The sequence below is a fragment of the Psilocybe cubensis genome, chromosome 9 (genome assembly GCF_017499595.1).
Source record: "Psilocybe cubensis strain MGC-MH-2018 chromosome 9, whole genome shotgun sequence".
Lineage (NCBI taxonomy): Eukaryota > Fungi > Basidiomycota > Agaricomycetes > Agaricales > Agrocybaceae > Psilocybe > Psilocybe cubensis.
Genome location: NC_063007.1, coordinates 1,603,149 through 1,623,140, shown reverse-complemented (window position 1 = coordinate 1,623,140; position 19,992 = coordinate 1,603,149). Strand labels below are relative to the sequence as shown.

The following is a 19,992-nucleotide window of genomic DNA, read 5'->3' as shown; positions in this document are numbered from 1 at the left end:
CTCACACCGTTGGCCATTTACTGATTCATATCCCTCTTCTTTCCCACAGTTTAATATCAGCAGCCTCATAGACGCCCTGTTATGCATATCGTTTTAGTTTTGTTAGTACTGGCAGGGAAAGGCGGCACGACTATCTTTAAAATCCATGTCAAGTGATAAACCCTGCGTCGGCCATTTCTCGGTGGAATTGACCAGCCTTGTGAGTAAACTGGATCTATGTAAGGCGATTGGAAGAACACCGTTGTCTCTTAAAATGCTTTGCCATCCCTGCGCCCGTTATTTCAATCACCCCCCGCCGCTTGAGCCACTGGAACATACCAACGCAAGATGAGCCAGACACAACACTTGCCATCCGACTTTCTCTTTGGTTTTGCAACAGGTAAGAGCCGCATATCCTATCACCACACTTTTGAATTCTAAACCTCTTGTAGCGGCGTATCAGATTGAAGGGTCCCCTTCTGCTGTCGGCCGCACACCCTCAATCTGGGATGTTTTCTGTCAATCTGAAGGAGCGACTAAGGATGGGAAGTCGGGAGATGTGGCGACCGATTCATTTAATCGATACAAAGAAGATATAGCTCTCCTAAAGACGTACGGCGCAAAAGCGTACAGATTTTCCCTGTCGTGGTCCAGGATTATCGACTTCAACTCGGCTTCCGGCACTGATGTACCCGGAAGCTTTGACCCAATCAATGAGAGCGGTATTAAATTTTACAGACAATTCATCGAGGAACTTCTTAAGGCTGGAATTACTCCCTGTATCGTGAGTTGTGCAATTCATCGCCTCCAACTATCACAATTGATTTGAACGACAGACTTTATACCATTGGGATTTGCCGCAGGCATTGCATGATCGTTATGGGGGCTGGTTGGACAAGAGAGTTGTGGACGACTTCGTCCACTACGCAAAGGTGACGTCGTCCTCATGTTCGACTGTTACTTATTTTTTTTAAAAAAAGCAACATGCTATAGGCTTGCTTCAACGCTTTTGGGGACGTCGTGAAACATTGGTACATTAGTCTTGTACTACGTTATACATACATCTTAAATGATTTTATAACAGGATTACTCTCAATGAGCCTTGGTGCTCCTCCGGGTTGGGCTACGGATATGGGATTCACGCCCCGGGTCGCTCCAGCAAGAGCCGTGGGGGAAATACTGCCACTGAACCATGGATGTATGCTTCTTTTTTGCTGACCAGCTGTGAACTTAGCAGTCTAATCATGCTGGTAGCGCTGGCCATCATCTAATTCTCGCACACGCACATGCGGTTCGCTACTTCAGAAGTAACGTAGCGCCATTACATGGTGGAACAATTGGCATCACATTAGATTCCAGTGCATATCTACCGTATGACGACAAACCTGAGAGTGTGTAAACTTATTTTTCCATTAATCCACATATCACTTACATCTCACTTTCAGATGTACAAGCTGCCCAAAGGGCATATGACTGTCGACTTGGATGGTTCGCTGATCCAATCTATAAAGGGTTTTATCCCGCTGCGCTGAAGGAACTCCTGGGAGAACGGCTCCCTCAGTTTACCGAGCAAGAGATTGCTATTGTTAAGGGATCATCTGATTTCTTTGGTTTGAATACATATACGACGAATCTTGTTGGTGAGTCTGTTCAACGATTATTGTTTTATCTTCTGAAATCTGTGGTGTCTTATTTTTAGAGGAAGGCGGCACGGATGAACTTAATGGAAAAGTAAAAACATCATTTATCAGACCAGACGGGACCCAACTAGGTACTCAGGGTTCGTTGTTTTCGTTTCCCCCACAGCAAATGTGCCACTCACCTTGCGCCTCAGCACACGTCCCTTGGCTTCAGACCTGTAAGTTTCACATTTATCTTTGTGGTCTCTGATAATTGCTTGACCATGGACTCCATGTATAGATCCCGCGGGATTCAGAGCCGTACGTGGAATTCCATGACACCGTCCTGATCTTCTCTGTTGATCAAGTTTGAATCGTGTCTTTATACATAGTTATTGAACTACATCTGGAAGGTCAGTAGGTGCCTATACACTGTTGCATAATGTTCTTTGATTGTGATCCCCCATTTGATTCGACGACAGACCTACCAAACTCCCATCTAGTTCGTATTCCAAGTCCATTAATGTCCATCAAAGCACTGATCTTGACCATTGTAGTGTAACTGAAAATGGGTTTGCCGCGAAGAGCGATGTTACTCTGCCTCTTCCAGAAGTTGTACATGATGTCGATCGTGTCGAATACTACTCCGGTTATACCGAGGCACTTCTGCAGGCTATACACGAAGATTCAGTTCCTGTTAAGTCATACTTCGCCTGGAGTGAGTTTTCGAGGATATCTATGATATATCAAGTCGTCAGCTGACGCCTTTGCACAGGTCTTTTGGATAACTTTGAATGGGCCGACGGCTATACTACTCGGTTCGGAGTGACGTATATCGATTATGATACGCAGGTGCGCTACCCTAAGGATTCCGCCTGGTTCTTGAAAAAGGTGTGCATCTGCGGCTGCCTTGATTTGAGATATGTTGAATTCAAATGCTTTCTTGACACAGTGGTTCGAGGATCACATCCAGAAGGCATGAAACAGTTCATTTTGAATGCGCTGGGTGAGATAAATATAAAACGATATGTAACTTTACCAATTGTATCAGATAACGTGTCTGGGACGTTTTCCTGAGGCGATCTACTAGGTCTTGATGGGCGAGCCAACACTGAGCAGCTGGGTCCGCCTTAAACCCACAGCATGATGGGTGTTTGATGCCAGAAAGTTTAGAAAAATATCAAGTATGAAGTTCGAAGCAGTGCTTTTATTATACTACGCGCGCCTATTTTGTCTCCACAACATCTCATACATCTTGGACACACTGTTAAGGCGTACTGTGGTGCTACTCTGATATGATCCGGCGGGGTGTAGCATTTCATTTCCGAAGGATATCCATGGTAAAATAAAAATATCGTAGATACTGTTCGTTTAATTCTCTAAAATAGACATCAAAGATCAAGTAAAAGCTGGATAGAAGGTTTGATTTCGCATTCAAACCTTTTGGCCAACCACCGATTCCATTTGCAGGCGCGTGCACGTTCACTGTTCGGCGCCTGTGATTGGATGAAATGTTGCCTTATTTGAAACCAGTCTATTTTTAGCACACTTTCATTCAATACATGAACGAGAAACGTAAAAACGGCAGGATACCAGCGAACTGGTAAGTCTATCAGTCTCAACTTCGTGTTAAATACCAGTGCATCTCCAGGAAAGAATTCATATCTTACCCGAGGACTCGGTTAGACGCCAGTTCCGTCATACGATGAAAATTTGCACTAATAGCTCTCAGACGGAGTATCACACTGCTGGCGCTGATACATATTTGATAGAAAAATATGTATCGGTAATTATGTTTCCTGTTGGTTTTTGACGTATTTTTCTCGTATATAGAGTCCGGGGTTACCCAATTAGGGAAGCCCGAAGCCTATATTCCAATAAAATACGTCAAAAAATATAGGAAACATAATTACTGGGTCTTATTTTCTTTGAAAATATGTATGAGCGCCAGCGGTGTCAGGATATCAACCAAGGTTGAACGTGTGTCATTTCTAAATATCAAGTGCTATGCTGGAGATATCATCATCACTCAGAGAGCCGCAGATTTGACTCATAGAGTGATACAAATATACATACAGGTGACCGATTGGGCATCATTAACCCCCTTGAAAGCGCCATGAACCCTTAAGTCGAATGGCAGTCGCACAGTGCGCTATCTCTCCATACATATCCATGGGAACTGATTTAACGTTCTCCATTTCTGACGTCTACTTATACCACGTCTATATCCTTCGCTCACATATATGTGTCCCGATCCCCGTCATTCTGAGAAATGAGCGCCATTGACGATGCGGAAGCGCCGGAAGCTACCCAAAACATGTGCGTATCCATTCTATATACCTGACTAGTGTCGACAGTTTGAAGATGTGACATTGACGAGTACTGGGGAGCAGTGCAGCTGCTTTGGTGAATATTTCATCTGTCTTCTGGGGCTCCGTGCACAACTCTAACTTGCAGCATTTCCGTTGCAAACGACAGATTCTGGCCGCATTCTTTAACTGGGGATTGCTTGGGGTGTTGGTCACACAAACATGTAAGTCCGCTTACCCATACATTTTTGCCAGGAGTGTTAACGTAGGATCAATGGACCTTTGAAGATGGCTATTACCTCGCTTTCCCAAACGACAGGGTGTTGGCGAAGACGCTTGTATACATCATGCTGTTGCTTGAGACGGCGCAAACGGGGATGGTATCGCATGATGTATTTGTTACCTTTGCGGCCTCTCTATCAGATGCCGCAGGTGTTGACGACATGCGGATGTACTGGTTTAGTATCCCAATCAGTGGAGGTATCTGTGAGCTGTTTTTCAATAGACATCGCTTGAAAGATTGCCAAGTAACCAATGTGTTTAGCAGGAGGGATTGCACAACTCTTTTTCGCGTATCGAATGTGGAGGGTGTCTGGAAAGAAGTCGAAAGGAGGCCCTCTAATAATTAGCACGGTGCGTACCCTGTCTATAGGATTAATCAATAATTCTATGGCATCCTTTTATACTCCCTTCGATTAGCTTGCTCTTGCGTCAATCGTCTCGGCGCTTATCTCGGCGAGGGCATTCTTCCAAGCTCGTAGGTTTTCAATATTGTTGGACAACGACGACAACTCGGGATCATTTGCGTCTATCGGAGTAAGTCGTCGATTTAATTATTGTACTGTGCGATGAAGAAAAAGAGGTTGATATGCATGTTGCTGAATGTTTTCAGGTGTGGAACGGCGTTGGTGCAATCTGTGATATCACCATCGCCCTGTGCATGCCCTACTATGTACGTGCGAAAATCAAAAGAAGGCTGACAGTGTTCACTGATGCCATTGGTCTTTTTTTTTTCAACAGCTTATGCGACATGGGACTGGACTCCGGCAAACGCATATTATGATCGTCAAACTTGTTCGGTTGCTTATAGAGACAGGTGGATTGACAGGTGAGCAGTCTCTGCTTGTAATTGGATATACAGCGTGTGTTATCACACGTCGCCCAACCCCGCCCGAGTTGTTAGCTTTAAAGCTCGCGAGTCCTTAATTAATTCTGCCACTTGTCAAAAAAAAAGAAAAGACAAAAGAGAAAACGAGTTTTGCGTGCTCGCGCTGTTCTCACACATAACATGCTCACACACTCACAGCAATTTTCGCAATCCTGCATTTATGCTTGTACTTTGCGACCTCGCCGGCGTTCATCGTGCCTGGACTCACGGTGTCCAAGGTATATGCGAACACGATGCTCGTCATTTTGAATAACCGCATGCAGATTGTGAACGGTCGGTTCGTGACGGGCTCGGACGTTGAGGATGACGGAACTGCGACGATAGGATCTCAGAATCGGATTTTCGCTTCTGAGCAGAGCCGAAGCCAGAGCCCGACAGAGACAGAAACAAGGAGTACGGAGCGCATGTCCCGCAGGACGAGGGCCAGATCGACTATCATTGTTGCAAGGGATAGGCTGGTGATTAGATTGGGGGATGTTGATGTTGATAGAAAGAGTCAGAGGACTGTGGCGCCAGGCGACAAACAGAAACATGGACGCGTCGAAGACAGAAGAAAGCGAAGCGCAGAAGGGGATGTGTTGAGTGTAGACACTGAGGGCACGCCTAGTAGTGTGGTATGTGCGATGTCCAATTTCAGTGTTTGTATTGAGTTATTTCCTGACTTTTGGCGTTTGGCGTCGGCAGAAAGCACCAAGAGAGGACCCGAATGTCCCGTATGGATTTCTTCCAGGAAATGATAAAGTATAATGACCTGTATGAATCTGCCGTGTTAATCTATGATGTATCTTGTTACATATAACCATTTTTGTATGTGTATTGCACTTCTCAAAATTGGGACGTTTTACCTGTGAGAATCTATATATTAAGAGAGGGTGGTGTCGTTGCTTACCTAAATTTTACATAAGCAAGACTCCCAACCAAACAAATACGCGCACGCCGCGCGCGGTCAGATGCGAGATGCGCGCGGCGTGAATGAGGTGAACGGGTTCGTTCGTTTTAATGCATGAGTATTTTTCTTTGAACCAAGCAAATACGCGCACGCCGTGCGGAGTCAGATGTGGGAGGTGAAGTATTTTAGTTTGAACCAAATAAATACGCAAATACGCACGCCGCGCGTGGTCAGATGCGGGAGGTGAGCACGGCGTGAATAATCACAATGTGAGGTAAACGGGTTCGTTTGTTTTGGATGCAATGTATTTGCAATGCATATCCGTGTACAAAATGAAAGTGTGAGCATTTTTTTGGGTGTTCTAAGGGCATCTCTGTGTTCCTGAAAGATTCAGCCTGATGGGTTCCCAGATGCTACAGCACAGAGATGAACGGGTTCAAGAGAATAGATCTTTGGCAAAAATTTTGAGGTGTGCCTTTTCAAGTTGATATGATTTGCTATTAAGTACATTTGTGTACAAAATAAAATATTGACAATTGAATATAAGTCTGTAAAAGCCTCAGAATACCTCCTGAAATGTTCAACTTGATGGGTTATCCAATGTGCTACACATGGTTTCCGACTATTCCAATGGGTACTGGGTTTATAAATTTGGTGAAAATATCTATAAAATCCACAAGTCATATCTGACGGGTTGTGTATGGTACTACAGGGAAAGAATACAAAGGGATAAAAAGATTAAATTGAAATAATGTATCAATGAGGAGGCGCGAAGCGCCGACGGGGTCGAGGGGCGCAGCCCCCGCGAGCTGTTGGCCCGTCAGCGAAGCAAGTGTGTTCGCTTCGCTCACCCCACGGCGCGTAGCGACGGGTCATAAAGCTCGTTTAAAGTTAATGAAATACGTTCGTAAAAATAGTAAAGTAAACAGACTTGCCCATTATATGATCAAGACGTCTGTAAAGATTCATTAACAACGAAAGCACGAATAGAAAATATATTAAGTTCAGTACAGGGATCCTCGAGTAAGGGCAGATAGAATAGGTAGACACCGATTAAGCGTCTTGCGGTTGGTTTTTGTATGCAGTTTGTTTTCGGGCAGCGTCTAATTTGGCTCTGAGCACTGGGCCAGCTATCGGTGTAAATGGCGCTCGTCGAGGCAGCGCTTTGCTCGCCTTCGCTTTGCTCGCCTTCTTGGCTTCAGTGGCAAGGACGTCGAGACCGGCATCAGGGGACTTCTCCATTTTCTTATGAACTCTCTCGAGGACCTCAGCGCTGCCCTCAAGCCGCTCCATTAACGGGTCGCGCACGTCGGTGAAGCGCTTGTACGCCTTGAGCCTGTCCACTTCCCGACTGACTTTGCCCACACGCGCTTCCTGTCTTCGCTTGTTCAAATGCGAGGTATCTAGCCCCACACCGACCTCTGTGCCAACAACTTCCTTCTGCTTGGGCGGCCCTGGAGGCGGCATCCGCTCGTTTGGAGGAATCACCTTCCACACCCACTCAATGGACGTGTCTCTCTTCTTCTTCTTCTTGTTCGTCAACTCAGACTCGGAAATGGGGCGTGTGCGTGGCTGCGGTGTCATTTTGATTTCACGCATACCCTGCAAGAACGGGAGAATGTACTCTTTGAGGAATCTAGTTCGTGGTTGAGTAAAGCTGAGTCTGCGTGTCGAAAGGACAAGCGACGGTACCTGATGGAGCGAATGGGGTGTTCTGGGTGTTCTGGGTATGATGGTTCTTTCACCACAACCTTTGAAGACTTCTGTTTAACTGGCTTCGAGGGTGCTTTTGGGTACTTTATTCCGAGAGGATATGGTTGGAAGCCCTGAGGAATTGGTTCCTGGACTGCGAGCTTGTAGAGTTGCTTTGTGGTGACACCATCAGGAAACGAGTGGGTGGCGAGGATCCTGCGGATGATGGCAAAGCCGGCCGACTGGGCAGCGCTGCGCTGCTGGAGGAAGGTGGTGGTCATTGTGGCAAGCCTTACAGTCCGTCGCGACTCGCGGCGGTCAACTGGAAAGAAATTCGTGATTAGGTAATGTTTGGTTTGTCTGTGGTCGCCAAACAGATGCAATCGGAGTTGCGCGGGCCATTGTAAAGCCTCTTGTCCACCGTTCCAGACGACGTACTCACCCAAAAATGGGCCCAACTCGCAAATTACCCCCGCAATCCACAACGACAACACAGCAAATGAACCAACCTCCGTCTTCGTCGTCTACCCCACTCACAACCCAGATACCGGCGGGCGTCAGTCTGGGCATGTCCCCAGCCTCAAGATATAACCACAACATCAAGGTCCTACGGAGGCGGGACCCATCGATTATGTCAATATTCGACCAGTTCAGCTTCGTCTGCCTTTACCATCATGATGGCGAAAAGTGGCTGAAACACGGTTTTGAGGGCACAATGTTCTTGTTTGAACGGTGAGCCATCGTCTCGTGATACCGTCAAATTCTCATCATTCATTCTCCGTTCAACCAGAAACACATATCCCCCCTATGGTCTCTACATTCTCAACCGCGTCGGTTCTGAAGACTATATCCAAGCGATATATCCAGAGGACGAGCTGATTTCCAGTGGTGCTTTCCTCATCATCAAATCCTTTCCCAAATTTCTAGCCGCCAGGCTACGCGCTATCCAGCCTACAGCTACCGGCGAGCCGCATGATAGATTCTCAGACGTCTATGCCGTACCAGGAGTCGAAAATATTCCTTCCAAGGATAAAGGACCTCCAACCGTTATCAGTCTGTGGATGCTTGCCGTCTCGTCTCGCGACACCATGACGCAAACTATGCAACGGTGTGTTCGCACTGCAGCCTCGCGACTTGGATCGACTTAACCAGTGTCATATCAGATTGCATTCGTATATCCGACAGAACAAACCATATCCAGAGGAACTACGATATGGACCGGGAAAACCGCCACCACCCCACAGCCTGCGGGCAGCCACTCGACCGAAAGGTGTGTTATCGTGTATATCCTGTTTTGGCTTTGCTTTGGCCAACCGCCGTCTGCAGCTGGGTCCAACTCGGAATCAGAGTCCCAGCAAACGTCTCAATCCGACAGCGAAAACGACATGGGTAATCACTCCGACGCACCTTCTGCAACAAGCAATCGACTTTCGGAGATCGACCTGCTTTTCCAGAACCTCCAAACACCTTCCTTGCCGCCCACACCCTCGCATATACACCAACAACCCTACGAACAACAATCCACGAATATCAGTCTCAATACCTTATTCGCTTCAGCTTCCAGTCCATCCTCGGGAGGATCTTCTCCTTACGCAACCTCGAACACCGGAAAATCGCTGCTTAATACTATCTTTGCTTCTGCTGGATCACAGCAACAACAGCAGCAGCCAGCGATATACGCTCCTCAGCCATCAACCTCAGCCCCTCAAGTACTCACACAGGATGTCTTGTCAAACCTTCTTGGGTTGCCGCCCACCCGAACGGCATCCGCTGCGTCCTCCTTTAGCACCTCGGCATCGGCTGTCTCACACCCCAGCTCTCGCGAAGGCGACAACGAAGACGATGGAGAGAGCGAATCTCCCGGAGGACTAATGGATGAGACGCCAGAAATGAACCAGCGCAGAGGACTTGGCGGACAGGAGTTGCTCCAGACACTCGGACTCGCACCACCTCGATTAGGCCAGCACGGGAAAATCAACGGTGACGTCACTCCCCGCGGCCCATTCAACAATGCCCTTCAGCGCCCACAGTTCCCCTCAGCTATCGAGACCGCGTCCTCGATATCGACTGTGCGCGCAGACTCGGCAGTAGCGCAGAGCACTCCTGAGACTGGTGGTTCTGATGGGAAGCCAAGAGCAAACAGGACTCTCGTGCCTTTTGAGCCTGATTCAGAACTATGGCCGTATTCGCGTGCTCCAGTCGAAGAGTCGTCTGCCTCGGAAGCTGGAGAAGATGGAGAGATTGTTGAGCTGAGCTTTGAGGAGACGAGTGTGCTGAGCGATCCGGCTGCATTCGACAAGGTGTTGAAGAATAGGAGGAGCGCGGTCAGTCTGCGAGGGCAAGCCAACGGGCACGGCACTGCTACGTATCAGAACGGGCACGCGGGCTACGGTGGTGTGGACGAGAGTCCAAAGGGACGCAAGTCAAAGAAAAGCAGGAAGGAGCAGAGAGACGCCAAGGCTAAGGAGGAGTTAGAGAGGAGTTGGGACTTGCCTATGCCGTCGCCTGCTACGAATAGGGCGATATCTCATCAGGATCTCATGAACCTCCCACCTGCCTCGCCATCTCCGTGCCCGTCGCCTGAGAACCAGAACTACTCGCAGCACCAACAGAGTATACCGGAGATGAAGACGCCTACGATGAACGCCAATGTGTTGCTGGGACACGCGAATGGCCATGGCTATAATAGCAACATTGCTTCGCCCAACAAGGGCAAAGGCAAGGCCGTGCCTAATGGACGTGCGAAAGCAAACGGACATGCAACCCAAGTGGATGCAGAGGCCGTGAGCGGGAGTCTGCTTGCGGCCGTGGAAGCGCAGCCGAATCCTATTGGGAAGATGGAAAGGAACGAATTTGTGAAGGAAGTGTTGACTCTCATACACGTGAATTTTTCTTTCTCTTCGTCAACTTTTTTTGTTTGCTGACAATTTGTCCTTTTTTGCCTAGACTGACAAATCGTTTGTTGACACTCTCTGGCAAGAGTATATGGCACGTCGTGTTTAGGAACTCGAGCACGGTCACGGCATAGTTAATTGCCCTCAATCACATTGCCCGCTTTTCGTCCTCCTTTCCAGTTCATCCGTCGTCATTGAGCGAAAATACGCACCAGACTTAATCAACCGATTAGTCTCAGACTATCCACCCATCCATCCAGCATCCATCAAATGGTTAATTTAATTTTCTTTACTTGTTTATCACACACCGGCACTGTTATTAGTTCAATATCTGCCAGCCACATCTGTCAAATATCCAATCAAGATCGTCGAACCCCTAATCACCCATCCACCGACGTCAACGCCGACACAACCTCTCAAACCTTGATCGCCTTCACGCATCTCAATCATCCTAGGTTCTTTCTCTTGGAATACCCTTCCATGAATCACTACACGAACCCTTGCCTCTGCTTGCCTCCATCCAACCTCCTCATTTTCTTTATCTTGATTTATGACGGGAATCAGTCTCTTTTTTTGGTCTCTTACTGCCTACGACGACAAACCCAACGAAACGTGAAATACATTAAGTATTTTGGACACCTGATTACGATCACTGGTTTTTGCTGCTTTTTTATCATCTATCCCAACAACCTCGGCCTCCCATTCCACAACGTCTCAGCTTGGAAGTCGTCATACAATCCCATCCTCAATCATCTGGTCGCCCTCATATAATTCCAATCAAGTCATCCTCAAACGCAATCAATACCAATGCAAACACCAACACCAACACCCAACTTCGTTCAAATGACTCTTTTAGTACATAAAAACGCATACAGTGTATTCCTAGCCATTTTCTCCTGTCATTCTTCTGTCTTTTTTTTTGGTTTTACCTTTTTCTTCGTTCTTTTTCACCTCATTTATATGTTACAGCCTTCCTCTTTTGTGATCTTTTTACGCCTTCCCTCCTATTACCTTTTCTATGGCTGTATAAATGTACCTTACGCCATCCTTTCATCCACTTCAGCCACCCAGCTACACCATTTTATTCCGTTTATCTTTCTTCGTTCATCATCTTTCGGGACGTTGCTTTGTTTTTACCAACTGCCTTGTAGCCTGACGTCACGATTTTTTACCCATCCCCTCTCATCCCCCTTTTCTTCCCTTCTCTCCCGACTTTTATCTCTTTTCCCTTCCCACTCTCATCCCCCTTGGTTTCATCTCCGGCTCTTTCGGTTTCCCATCATTGTCGCCATTGTTGTCAGTGTTTTCTGTAGTCTCACTCCTCCAGATCTTGTGTCAATTACGCTACCACTACAAACCCCCATCACCCCTTCCACCGATACGGTTTCTTCACACATACTATATAGCCACGCTTACATGCACGCTACACACTGTCTTTACCCTTACCCTGTCCTAGCCTAGTCCTATGATTGCTCCGCCCTTCTGTTGTACCTGGTCTGTGATATTTTTGTTGATCGTACGTACAACGAACCCCCCGCCTGAGCAGCGCGGTGTATCGTTTACAATCATAATGGTAAAATGATATAGTTCGAAAACTGAGTCAAATAAAGTCCACCGTAGAAGATAGCAATTAGTCTGAAAGTCAAAAGTTTTCCAGGAGCAGCATCTTGAAAGAAAGAAAGAGTTTCTTCCCTGATGATAACGGCTCGATAACGAGGCCATTCATGAGGGCATTACCCTTTTTTTCTTTTTGCATAATCTCTGTTCACTCTGATTGGTTGCTGATCAGCTTGTTACGCCACGCTTTTCGTGAATAATGATGCCCGGTGCGTGTTTTTAACCACAGTGCTCATGATCGTGATCATGACTATCAGTGCAGCACCCAATCGGTCGTCGGCTCCGCTCGTTCTGGGGTCTAGAGTGCTTTCTTTAATTCAATCAGAGTTCCTGTGGCATTCAGTGAAGCAATCGTGGCAGGTATGTGTTTTTTTGGGTGTTCTGAGTCCTTGTACGTGTCTGATTCAACGGCTTTTGAGTTCAGGAAGTCGTCAGACGATGCATGTGTTGTGCTTGCTCTTTCTTTACCTTTGGCTATTTCTTTTCAGGCGAGTTAAAACAATTCTCGTGTTTTGTCCTTTTCTTGTTCTTGCTTCACAAGGCGAAAATGTCGTTTTTGGCGATTCATCATGACATTGTTATACCCCAGTTTCCTCAGCATCACAGTTTTAAGCTTTTAAGTTTAGCTTTTCCTTTTCATGTGACGACTTGGCCACTTGGCCGTCTCAGGCTACCCGAGCGGCGAGCTTGGTCCCTGGTGGTCTCGTTATCCATATCCAGCCAAAGTTGGAGACTAGTTGGGCATCGAAACACGCGGATTGGTTCGCCCAAGCCATGACACACATTCCGCTGCAGGCCTTTCAAACAATCCATCCCCATGAACCCAATCCTATCTCTCATTGACCACGTCAGAGAAGACTTCGAACGACCGCTCACTCTAACATATGTCCGGAACTTGTGCCTCGGCCTGGCCTCCTTGATGAATCTTGAGCATTTTCGACCCATTGATGAAAGCATGGGTCTATCCGTAAGGTCTGGACGATCGCCGCTTCATTTTCAAATATCGCTTTTCTGTTACTTACAATTTCTGTGTTTTCTTTCTTTCTTTCTTTTCTGCTCCGGCGCAGCCGCTGACGGGCTGATGGCCGACGGAGGTTGGGCATATCATGATCAAAAAAAGAAAGTGTTCAGGAATATTTTCTGTTACGCAGAATTAAAATCAGACTTTTTGAAGCGTGCGGACTTGGAGCGGAGCGGTGAGTAAAGCAGCTCGACGTTTTTTGCTGTTTTATCTCTTTTGCCTGCCTCGTTGGCCCTCCGAGGCGCTTCTCCCGCTGACATATGAGTAATATGTAGGACATCCAGGAAGACAATCGTGAAAGTCCACACAGCCTCTCAGGTAATGGATGACGGCATTTTCTGGCGATGTCGAAGTCAATGTCCTGTCCGATTGCGTTGGCCTCCACAAACCCAATAGGATATCAGTGAATTTTTTTGCCTTTCGTTGACGCAAAACCTTTGGAAATGAACGAACGTGTTTTTTGGGCTATGGTTTCTAAGGTTGGGCCTGGAGATAAGTAATGTATCAGGTTTCACACTAGCTCTTTCGTAGGCTCAGGGCACAGAGCGAGCGCATCACTAGATATGCACGACGTCGAGTAGGGACATTAAAAGAGTGACTAAGGTGGGCTACCGAAATGGATAAATTAAGAACGGACCAATTGACGCATTACTAACATTACAGACACTCACATTCATCTTTTCCTGTGCCCCAGGGTCCAGTATGCGACAAAAGGTTGGGTGTATGGTTATTGACGGAATTTTCAGGTGTGTGCAGTCAGAATTACACGTTTGCTCGGGCTGCTCCCAGGATCCTGTCTTCTAATTAAACGCTGCACGCGTTCCGAATTTTTACCTTGACATCCACAATGAAAAATGATCTAGAAAGATGTCATCACTGGATATGGGAATTTGTGCCGTCCTTCGACTGCGAATTTGTCGCGAACTCGACGAATCTTAGCTTTCTTCTCAGGATACATTGGTTCCAGGAAAAGGAAGTAACCCCCAAAAAATCAACCGTATGGAAAATTCAATTCTCCCTTTCCACCTTCTATGGTGTTTAATACGCCGTCAGGATGCATGTACCTGTTGTTGCTAGCCGTGACTTCAACCAAATGCAGCAATGTCCGTTCTTGGGGACCTCCGACATATTACAGGAATAACCTGTTTGGATGAACGTCAAATTGAATCCACATGTAGCTACATCTGTCTATTGATTTATGCACGACAAAGAGCTCTAGTTTCTGGCGTGGGATGTTATTCTAGGCGCCGATCTCACCGAGATGTACTAATTCCTATAATAGCGGGGCGTGTTTTCGAAACAAGCACCCCACAGGCTATCTGTTCAGCCATGGCTCCCATCGACCCGTTCATCAATGCCGCAGATCTTTTGGCCGTAGCCCAGCCTTTGTGAGTCGATATTTATACTATCAACCTCCGTTGGAATCATATTAACGCGTCTAATTTGTCTAGGCTCACCTCATTAGTATGTCGAACCTACACGCGCGCCACAAACTAGCAGAAATATTAACCTGACCTGATTTTCTCTCATTAATAGCAGATCGGTGGGCTCGTTACATGGGGCTTGCAGGGGGTGTTGTGTGTTCAAGTTTGTGAGTATAGGCCATATCTTCAGCGTTGAAGGATGGATCGCTCATCACGTATGCACTAGACAACTACTACCTAAGCTTCCCCGACGATCCCAAGTACATGAAGGGGCTGGTGTATTCTTGTTTGGCTCTGGAACTGGCACAGACGCTCATGGTCACTCGGGATACACATCTGGTTTTCGCTGCTGGCTATGGGGATCTGATGGCCTTGGATCATCTCCACCTTCTTTGGCTCACGCTTCCAATACTGGGCGGAATAGGTCAGTGCGCTTCATTTTCTGACAAATTAAAAGTAGACTTACATCCTTCACAATAGTTGGCCTGTTATGCCATCTAACCTTCGCTTGGCGCATTTCATTATTATCAGGATCAAAGATTGTAGGCGTGATAATCGCCGCTGTGAGTCCTTGACGGGTTCTGTCAATGTGTGGCGTTCGTTATCTAACCGACTGCTCTAGCTCGCGATTGCCGGAGCGGTTGCAGCTTTTGTCTTTGGAGGTAAAATGCACTCCGCCCAGTCCCTATCCAACCTTGTTCTGATCAAACACATCTATCTCGTTTGCGGTGTATGTTTTCAGCATTGCCATATGAATGAAAATTACTGACTAACACATTTCGCAGCTCTGGAATGGCTTGGGTGCTGCATGCGACATAGTAATTGCTGGTTGTATGACCTACTGTGTAAGCTACATCTTTAGTATGCCGAGTGTCCGCTGATCTTAAGCAAACACAGCTATCGAGGAGTCAAACAGGCTTTAGAAACACCGATTTGCTGCTTACAAGAATCATGCGCTTGACCATTGAGACAGGTGTTTTCACAGGTAATACCCTTGGAATTTTATTTGATTGTTTCAAAAGCCTTACACGACCCTTTCAAGCCACTGCCTCTATATGCAGTGCAGTCCTCTTTGTGGGCTTCCGCGAGAAAATGACGACAAGCGTCTACTTTGTCATCCCTGCCATCATGCTCACAAAGCTCTATGCTATTACAATCGTTGCCACCTTCAACAACCGTCCCGACGCCGTTGGCGGGCCACCACCGCTCTCAGACGTTGATAATTCGTTTGACGACAATAAAACATATTCACGCAATTTTGATCGCATCCAGGGAGAGATTCGTATTGGCCGCACGGTCGTCCAGCAGGTGTGGCAAGATGAGGTTCCAATGAGCCACTTAAATGTGAGAACATAGGACACTTGGGACTGGTTACAGCTGCTCATGACATTTTCTTATTGCTGTTCTGCAGATATACAGGGGTGATGAAGCCAATTCGATCAAGGACGATACTGCATCCCAAGCTTCCGGAAAGGCACCTGAAAGCCTGTCGCCAAATGACGAACGCGCGACAAGGCCTTTAAAAATTTGATAACAGTAGACTACCCCTTATCTTCGTTTTCTACTGTATCAACTACTCCCCACATCCACATTACCTGTCAGAAACACGCATTTGTACATTTACTTGACACCCATATAACACTACACTTTTGTTTTCTTGGTTTCTCGTCACTAATCCCACATGTCGTTGCATTGAGTCAATAATAATGGGTTTTGGTAGAATAAATCGGATTTTGTATATGTGCCAAGTTCCCTATAGTGGCTGTGCGACCGAGCCAATAATGACGTTATAATTTTGCTGCAACTCGTTACCAGGTTCCAGTTTAGTGTTCCTCGTCGACGAGCGGCCAATCCGTCAACCAATTACCGTGAAAGGATTTCCATACCCCGAGTTGTGGACGTACTACTTAACCGGAAACACAGGTCGGGGTCGGCTATTTACGACTGGCTTCCGTTAAACAAGATATGTCTATGAGAAACTGGAAGTATTGAGCAGTTAGCGTCATGGCAGCTGCGACGAGAAGGTATATCAAGAGGTTGGTATCCAATCGCCTGAGCTCTGTACTAGGTATACATAAATGATGAAGATGGGTTCATACTTCAAAAACCGCATGTCAGATTTGGAGTTGATTATTCCAGTCGGGCTTGTCCAAATGGTATTCCTCCCCCATATTCAATGGGTATGAGTTTACGTAGTGGACGAGGTATATATGCCGCTCGAGGTTGGAAAGTCCTTTACCAACCCCCCAGACGTACTAACTTACCTGCCTTCCTTGTCCGTTACTATATTATTCAGTAGACAACCCGCGCATACGTATTCAAGGAATAGGCGTAGCCCAGCAGCAGTAGCCCAGATCAATGTCGGATCTTTCCTTTTACGGTGGTTTACAAACCGAGAAAGAATTGGCGTCTTATGTCTATGTTTCGTGCAGCGCGGTAAGGCTTGGTGAGCCTGCTCCCATTTCATTTCCAACTTACAACCCCAAAACTTGCTCTTACATATTGATTCAGATCATGATATGGGATGTATTGCATAACTTGAAAGCCGAATACAAAATTCTTCGCCATTATCGTATCAAGGTTCCTACAGTAGTATATTTTGTGTCAAGGTATTGTTATTGACTTACGATCTCGTTACTTGCCTCACAATAACCGATTCACCATCATCTTACAATTAGGATCTTTTCCCTCGCATTCGTAGTCCTGATCACTGTTTTCCAAAGTAGACTCCGTTCCTCTCATTATGAAAATACAGGCTCATCATAACCTCCAAACAGCCGCACAAATTTCAACATGCATGCGATTCGAAGGCTGGATGGCGGGGATCTACACAATCGCCATATCCTTCACTTCACTGCTTTTCACATTGCGAGTGAGAGCGATATTTAAAGGGGACAAATGTGTCACCACGTTCTTTGGATTCCTATGGCTGGTCGTGGTCGGGACAGCGGCGATGACAACTCAGTCTGTGACCGTGGTCCGCATAGGATCAACAGGATATTGCATCAGCGAGCACGTCGCAGGTTACGTGACGAGCGCGGCGGTTGCCCCACTCGTCAACGATACTCTGGTTTTCCTGGCCATTTCGTGGCGCCTGATGCAGAACTCGGTGGTCGGGGAGAAGCATAGGTTCCGCCTTCGGGCCATGATTCTCGGCCAACGCATGCCTTCATTGTCCCATGCATTGTTGAAGGATGGTCAGATTTATTACCTGTGAGTCAGACATACGAACGGTGCGTGAGCTGTATGCTTATGTCCTTTTAACGATAGTACAACGGTGACCAGCAACCTCTTGACCGTCGTCCTGATGGCTCTCCCTTCTCTTCCTGTGACGTATCGGACAATGCTCGCTGGGCCTAACATCATGCTCATGAACATCATGGCTTGCCGCGTCTTCAGGAAGACCAAACTAGGGCTGTTCGACAATGACGCGATACCCACTTTTCATACAGACGACTCGTCAGCCCACCAGAGAGCTCATCCCTTGACGCCGATTACATTTCGAAAGGTGAATTCGCAAGGAGGCCCATCGGAGACTTTTACTATCGATCTTGGAACGAAGGAAATATATGTAGATGGTCACAACCATTACCAAAGCAAAGCATCTACGTAGGGTTTAGTGCCCTAAGTACATTCGCAAGCCGCTCCTTCCTCATTGGTATCCAGAGAACCTCTCCCCCGCCCGTCGTGGCTTGTGCACTCACAACAAGACTGTGATCCCTGAACTCTCCCAGCAATGCACGGAGAGCAGTGTCACTAGTTGCAATAAAGTTATCTCTCGCCGCATGGAACAGGGTATCATAAGCCATCCCGAATTGCTGCAGATCGTTCGAACCGCTGTCAGCAGAATTATCGATGGCCTCCAGCTGCCGGTCACCGAGCAGAGTGAACAGTTTCTGGGCCTTCTGGGTCACGGATGCCAGAATGTGGGAGGCAGCGGTTTCGCTCATAGCGGTGGCATTTTGGGCAGCGAGAGTGTCTGTCTTGCGGCGTGCGCCGCCTGTGTGTGCACCAGCCAGCGATGAACGATCGGCAAACGCGAGCTCAAAGTCGTAAGAAACGAGAGTGGTGAGGTCATGCCAGAGCCACGAGAATCCACGGGAAGGAATGCTGCCAGTATTGTCTGGTTTTCTTGCATACACTTCGGAGGAAGACCAAAGGAGAGGCGCATTGATGTGGTCGATAGAGGCGATGATGTGTATGCGGGGGTTATGGGCAAGCAGAGAAAGAATTGACTTGGACTTTTGGTTGCGGAGGGGGGATGCGTCGATGTTGTGAATTATGATGTACAAATGTTGCTTTTGGTCAGGGTCCGCGAAAAAGTCGTGGATTCTGCGTGCTTGTTTGTCGATAGCAGTAGAAGGAAGGTCCAGTTCTTGAATTGGGGGGATATTTTCGATAGCGTTAAGTAGGTCTTTCATTGTAAAATCAGGTTGGAAGCCATTCCCGACGACCACATGTCCTCTCTTTGAACAGGAATTGGTCGCGAATTGGTTCAGGATGCGTCTTTTCGACCCTATGCCATAACAAAGGATGTTGAAACCTTCATTGAGTTCGCACATATAACGAGAGAAAACTACATTCCGGTTGCTCTCGTGCAGTATGCTTGGTTGGATGGAATCCACTCCCTTGGATTTTGTACCGATAGACTCTGCATATTCTTCAGGGCTCAGGGGTAATACGAGTTGAGAATAAACATTGGATGAAGTTTGCACTCGCCCAGGTTTGTTGTACGAGAAATACGCGTCGAAAGCCGTTTCTACAATAATTTGGCTCTCCTCTGCACGATACCCCGCCTTTCCTTTGCCCTTTTGACGCGCATCCGAGGTGCCTTCGTTGGGCAAGTCTTCGGGTTCTGATACCTCTTCATCGTCCTCAATGTCTTCGTCTTCGCTCGAGCTGTGGTGTTCTTCCACAGCAAAAGATCTTTTGCGGTACATTTTTAGCAATAAAGGATATCAAATGTCGTAGCGATAGAATCAAGATTGTCAATGTTGGTTTTAATGGTATTGCACTTGAAATGCCTTGGCAAGCGGCAGCACTTGTTTTGTCGTGTTTGCCTAAACCTTCCTTACTAGTAGTAGTTTGTACACATTAGTCAGCACAATTTTCCCACGACAGGTAATTTGCCGCGTTGGAGCCACCTTGTCGACTTCAACATTAGTTCAACATTGCTTTGCAAATGCTAAACGCACCACAAAAGCGCGCCGATGCCTAGCTTCTATTAAATGAAGTTGAGGTATGACCACTATAGATCTGGGATCAGATGTGCGCTTTTCCTCTTTTTTTATTACGAGTTTTTCTTCAGCAGCATGTTTACTTGTTGGCACCCACAATTTTAGAACCATTGACAGCCTCGAGACAGACTCATGGACGACAC

General features: G+C 47.0%; 7 protein-coding genes across 7 annotated transcripts; 5 read left to right on the top strand and 2 right to left on the bottom strand.

Moving 5' to 3' along the window:
- Nucleotides 1-327: 327 nt before the first annotated feature.
- On the top strand, nt 328-2,580 carry JR316_0009947 (Beta-glucosidase 1B; the record flags this gene model as incomplete). The annotated part of the gene is made up of 15 exons (XM_047895627.1): nt 328-379; nt 432-763; nt 816-911; nt 973-1,010; nt 1,064-1,177; nt 1,234-1,370; nt 1,425-1,619; nt 1,679-1,759; nt 1,814-1,837; nt 1,900-1,919; nt 1,991-2,011; nt 2,081-2,100; nt 2,156-2,316; nt 2,374-2,489; nt 2,551-2,580. The coding sequence occupies 15 exons, from the start codon at nt 328-330 to the stop codon at nt 2,578-2,580; spliced, it is 1,437 nt and encodes a 478-aa protein (XP_047745346.1).
- Nucleotides 2,581-4,254: 1,674 nt separating this feature from the next.
- On the top strand, nt 4,255-6,082 carry JR316_0009946 (uncharacterized protein; the record flags this gene model as incomplete). Its single annotated transcript, XM_047895626.1, has 6 exons — nt 4,255-4,387; nt 4,455-4,540; nt 4,607-4,723; nt 4,800-4,908; nt 5,214-5,689; nt 5,981-6,082. 6 exons carry the CDS (start codon nt 4,255-4,257, stop codon nt 6,080-6,082), a joined length of 1,023 nt encoding a protein of 340 aa, XP_047745345.1.
- A 935-nt stretch (nt 6,083-7,017) lies between these two features.
- Nucleotides 7,018-7,937, bottom strand: JR316_0009945 (uncharacterized protein; the record flags this gene model as incomplete). The annotated part of the gene is made up of 2 exons (XM_047895625.1): nt 7,018-7,600; nt 7,657-7,937. 2 exons carry the CDS (start codon nt 7,935-7,937, stop codon nt 7,018-7,020), a joined length of 864 nt encoding a protein of 287 aa, XP_047745344.1.
- A 167-nt stretch (nt 7,938-8,104) lies between these two features.
- On the top strand, nt 8,105-10,659 carry JR316_0009944 (uncharacterized protein; the record flags this gene model as incomplete). The annotated part of the gene is made up of 5 exons (XM_047895624.1): nt 8,105-8,388; nt 8,447-8,764; nt 8,820-8,926; nt 8,983-10,538; nt 10,603-10,659. The coding sequence occupies 5 exons, from the start codon at nt 8,105-8,107 to the stop codon at nt 10,657-10,659; spliced, it is 2,322 nt and encodes a 773-aa protein (XP_047745343.1).
- A 3,858-nt stretch (nt 10,660-14,517) lies between these two features.
- Nucleotides 14,518-16,143, top strand: JR316_0009943 (uncharacterized protein; the record flags this gene model as incomplete). Its single annotated transcript, XM_047895623.1, has 10 exons — nt 14,518-14,576; nt 14,640-14,652; nt 14,725-14,779; nt 14,839-15,036; nt 15,093-15,175; nt 15,235-15,342; nt 15,398-15,457; nt 15,510-15,597; nt 15,655-15,956; nt 16,024-16,143. The coding sequence occupies 10 exons, from the start codon at nt 14,518-14,520 to the stop codon at nt 16,141-16,143; spliced, it is 1,086 nt and encodes a 361-aa protein (XP_047745342.1).
- Nucleotides 16,144-16,970: 827 nt separating this feature from the next.
- JR316_0009942 (uncharacterized protein) lies at nt 16,971-17,829 on the top strand (the record flags this gene model as incomplete). Its single annotated transcript, XM_047895622.1, has 2 exons — nt 16,971-17,058; nt 17,390-17,829. 2 exons carry the CDS (start codon nt 16,971-16,973, stop codon nt 17,827-17,829), a joined length of 528 nt encoding a protein of 175 aa, XP_047745341.1.
- Nucleotides 17,830-18,217: 388 nt separating this feature from the next.
- On the bottom strand, nt 18,218-19,552 carry JR316_0009941 (Origin recognition complex subunit 2; the record flags this gene model as incomplete). Its single annotated transcript, XM_047895621.1, has 1 exon — nt 18,218-19,552. One exon carries the CDS (start codon nt 19,550-19,552, stop codon nt 18,218-18,220), a length of 1,335 nt encoding a protein of 444 aa, XP_047745340.1.
- Between the last annotated feature and the right edge of the window lie 440 nt (nt 19,553-19,992).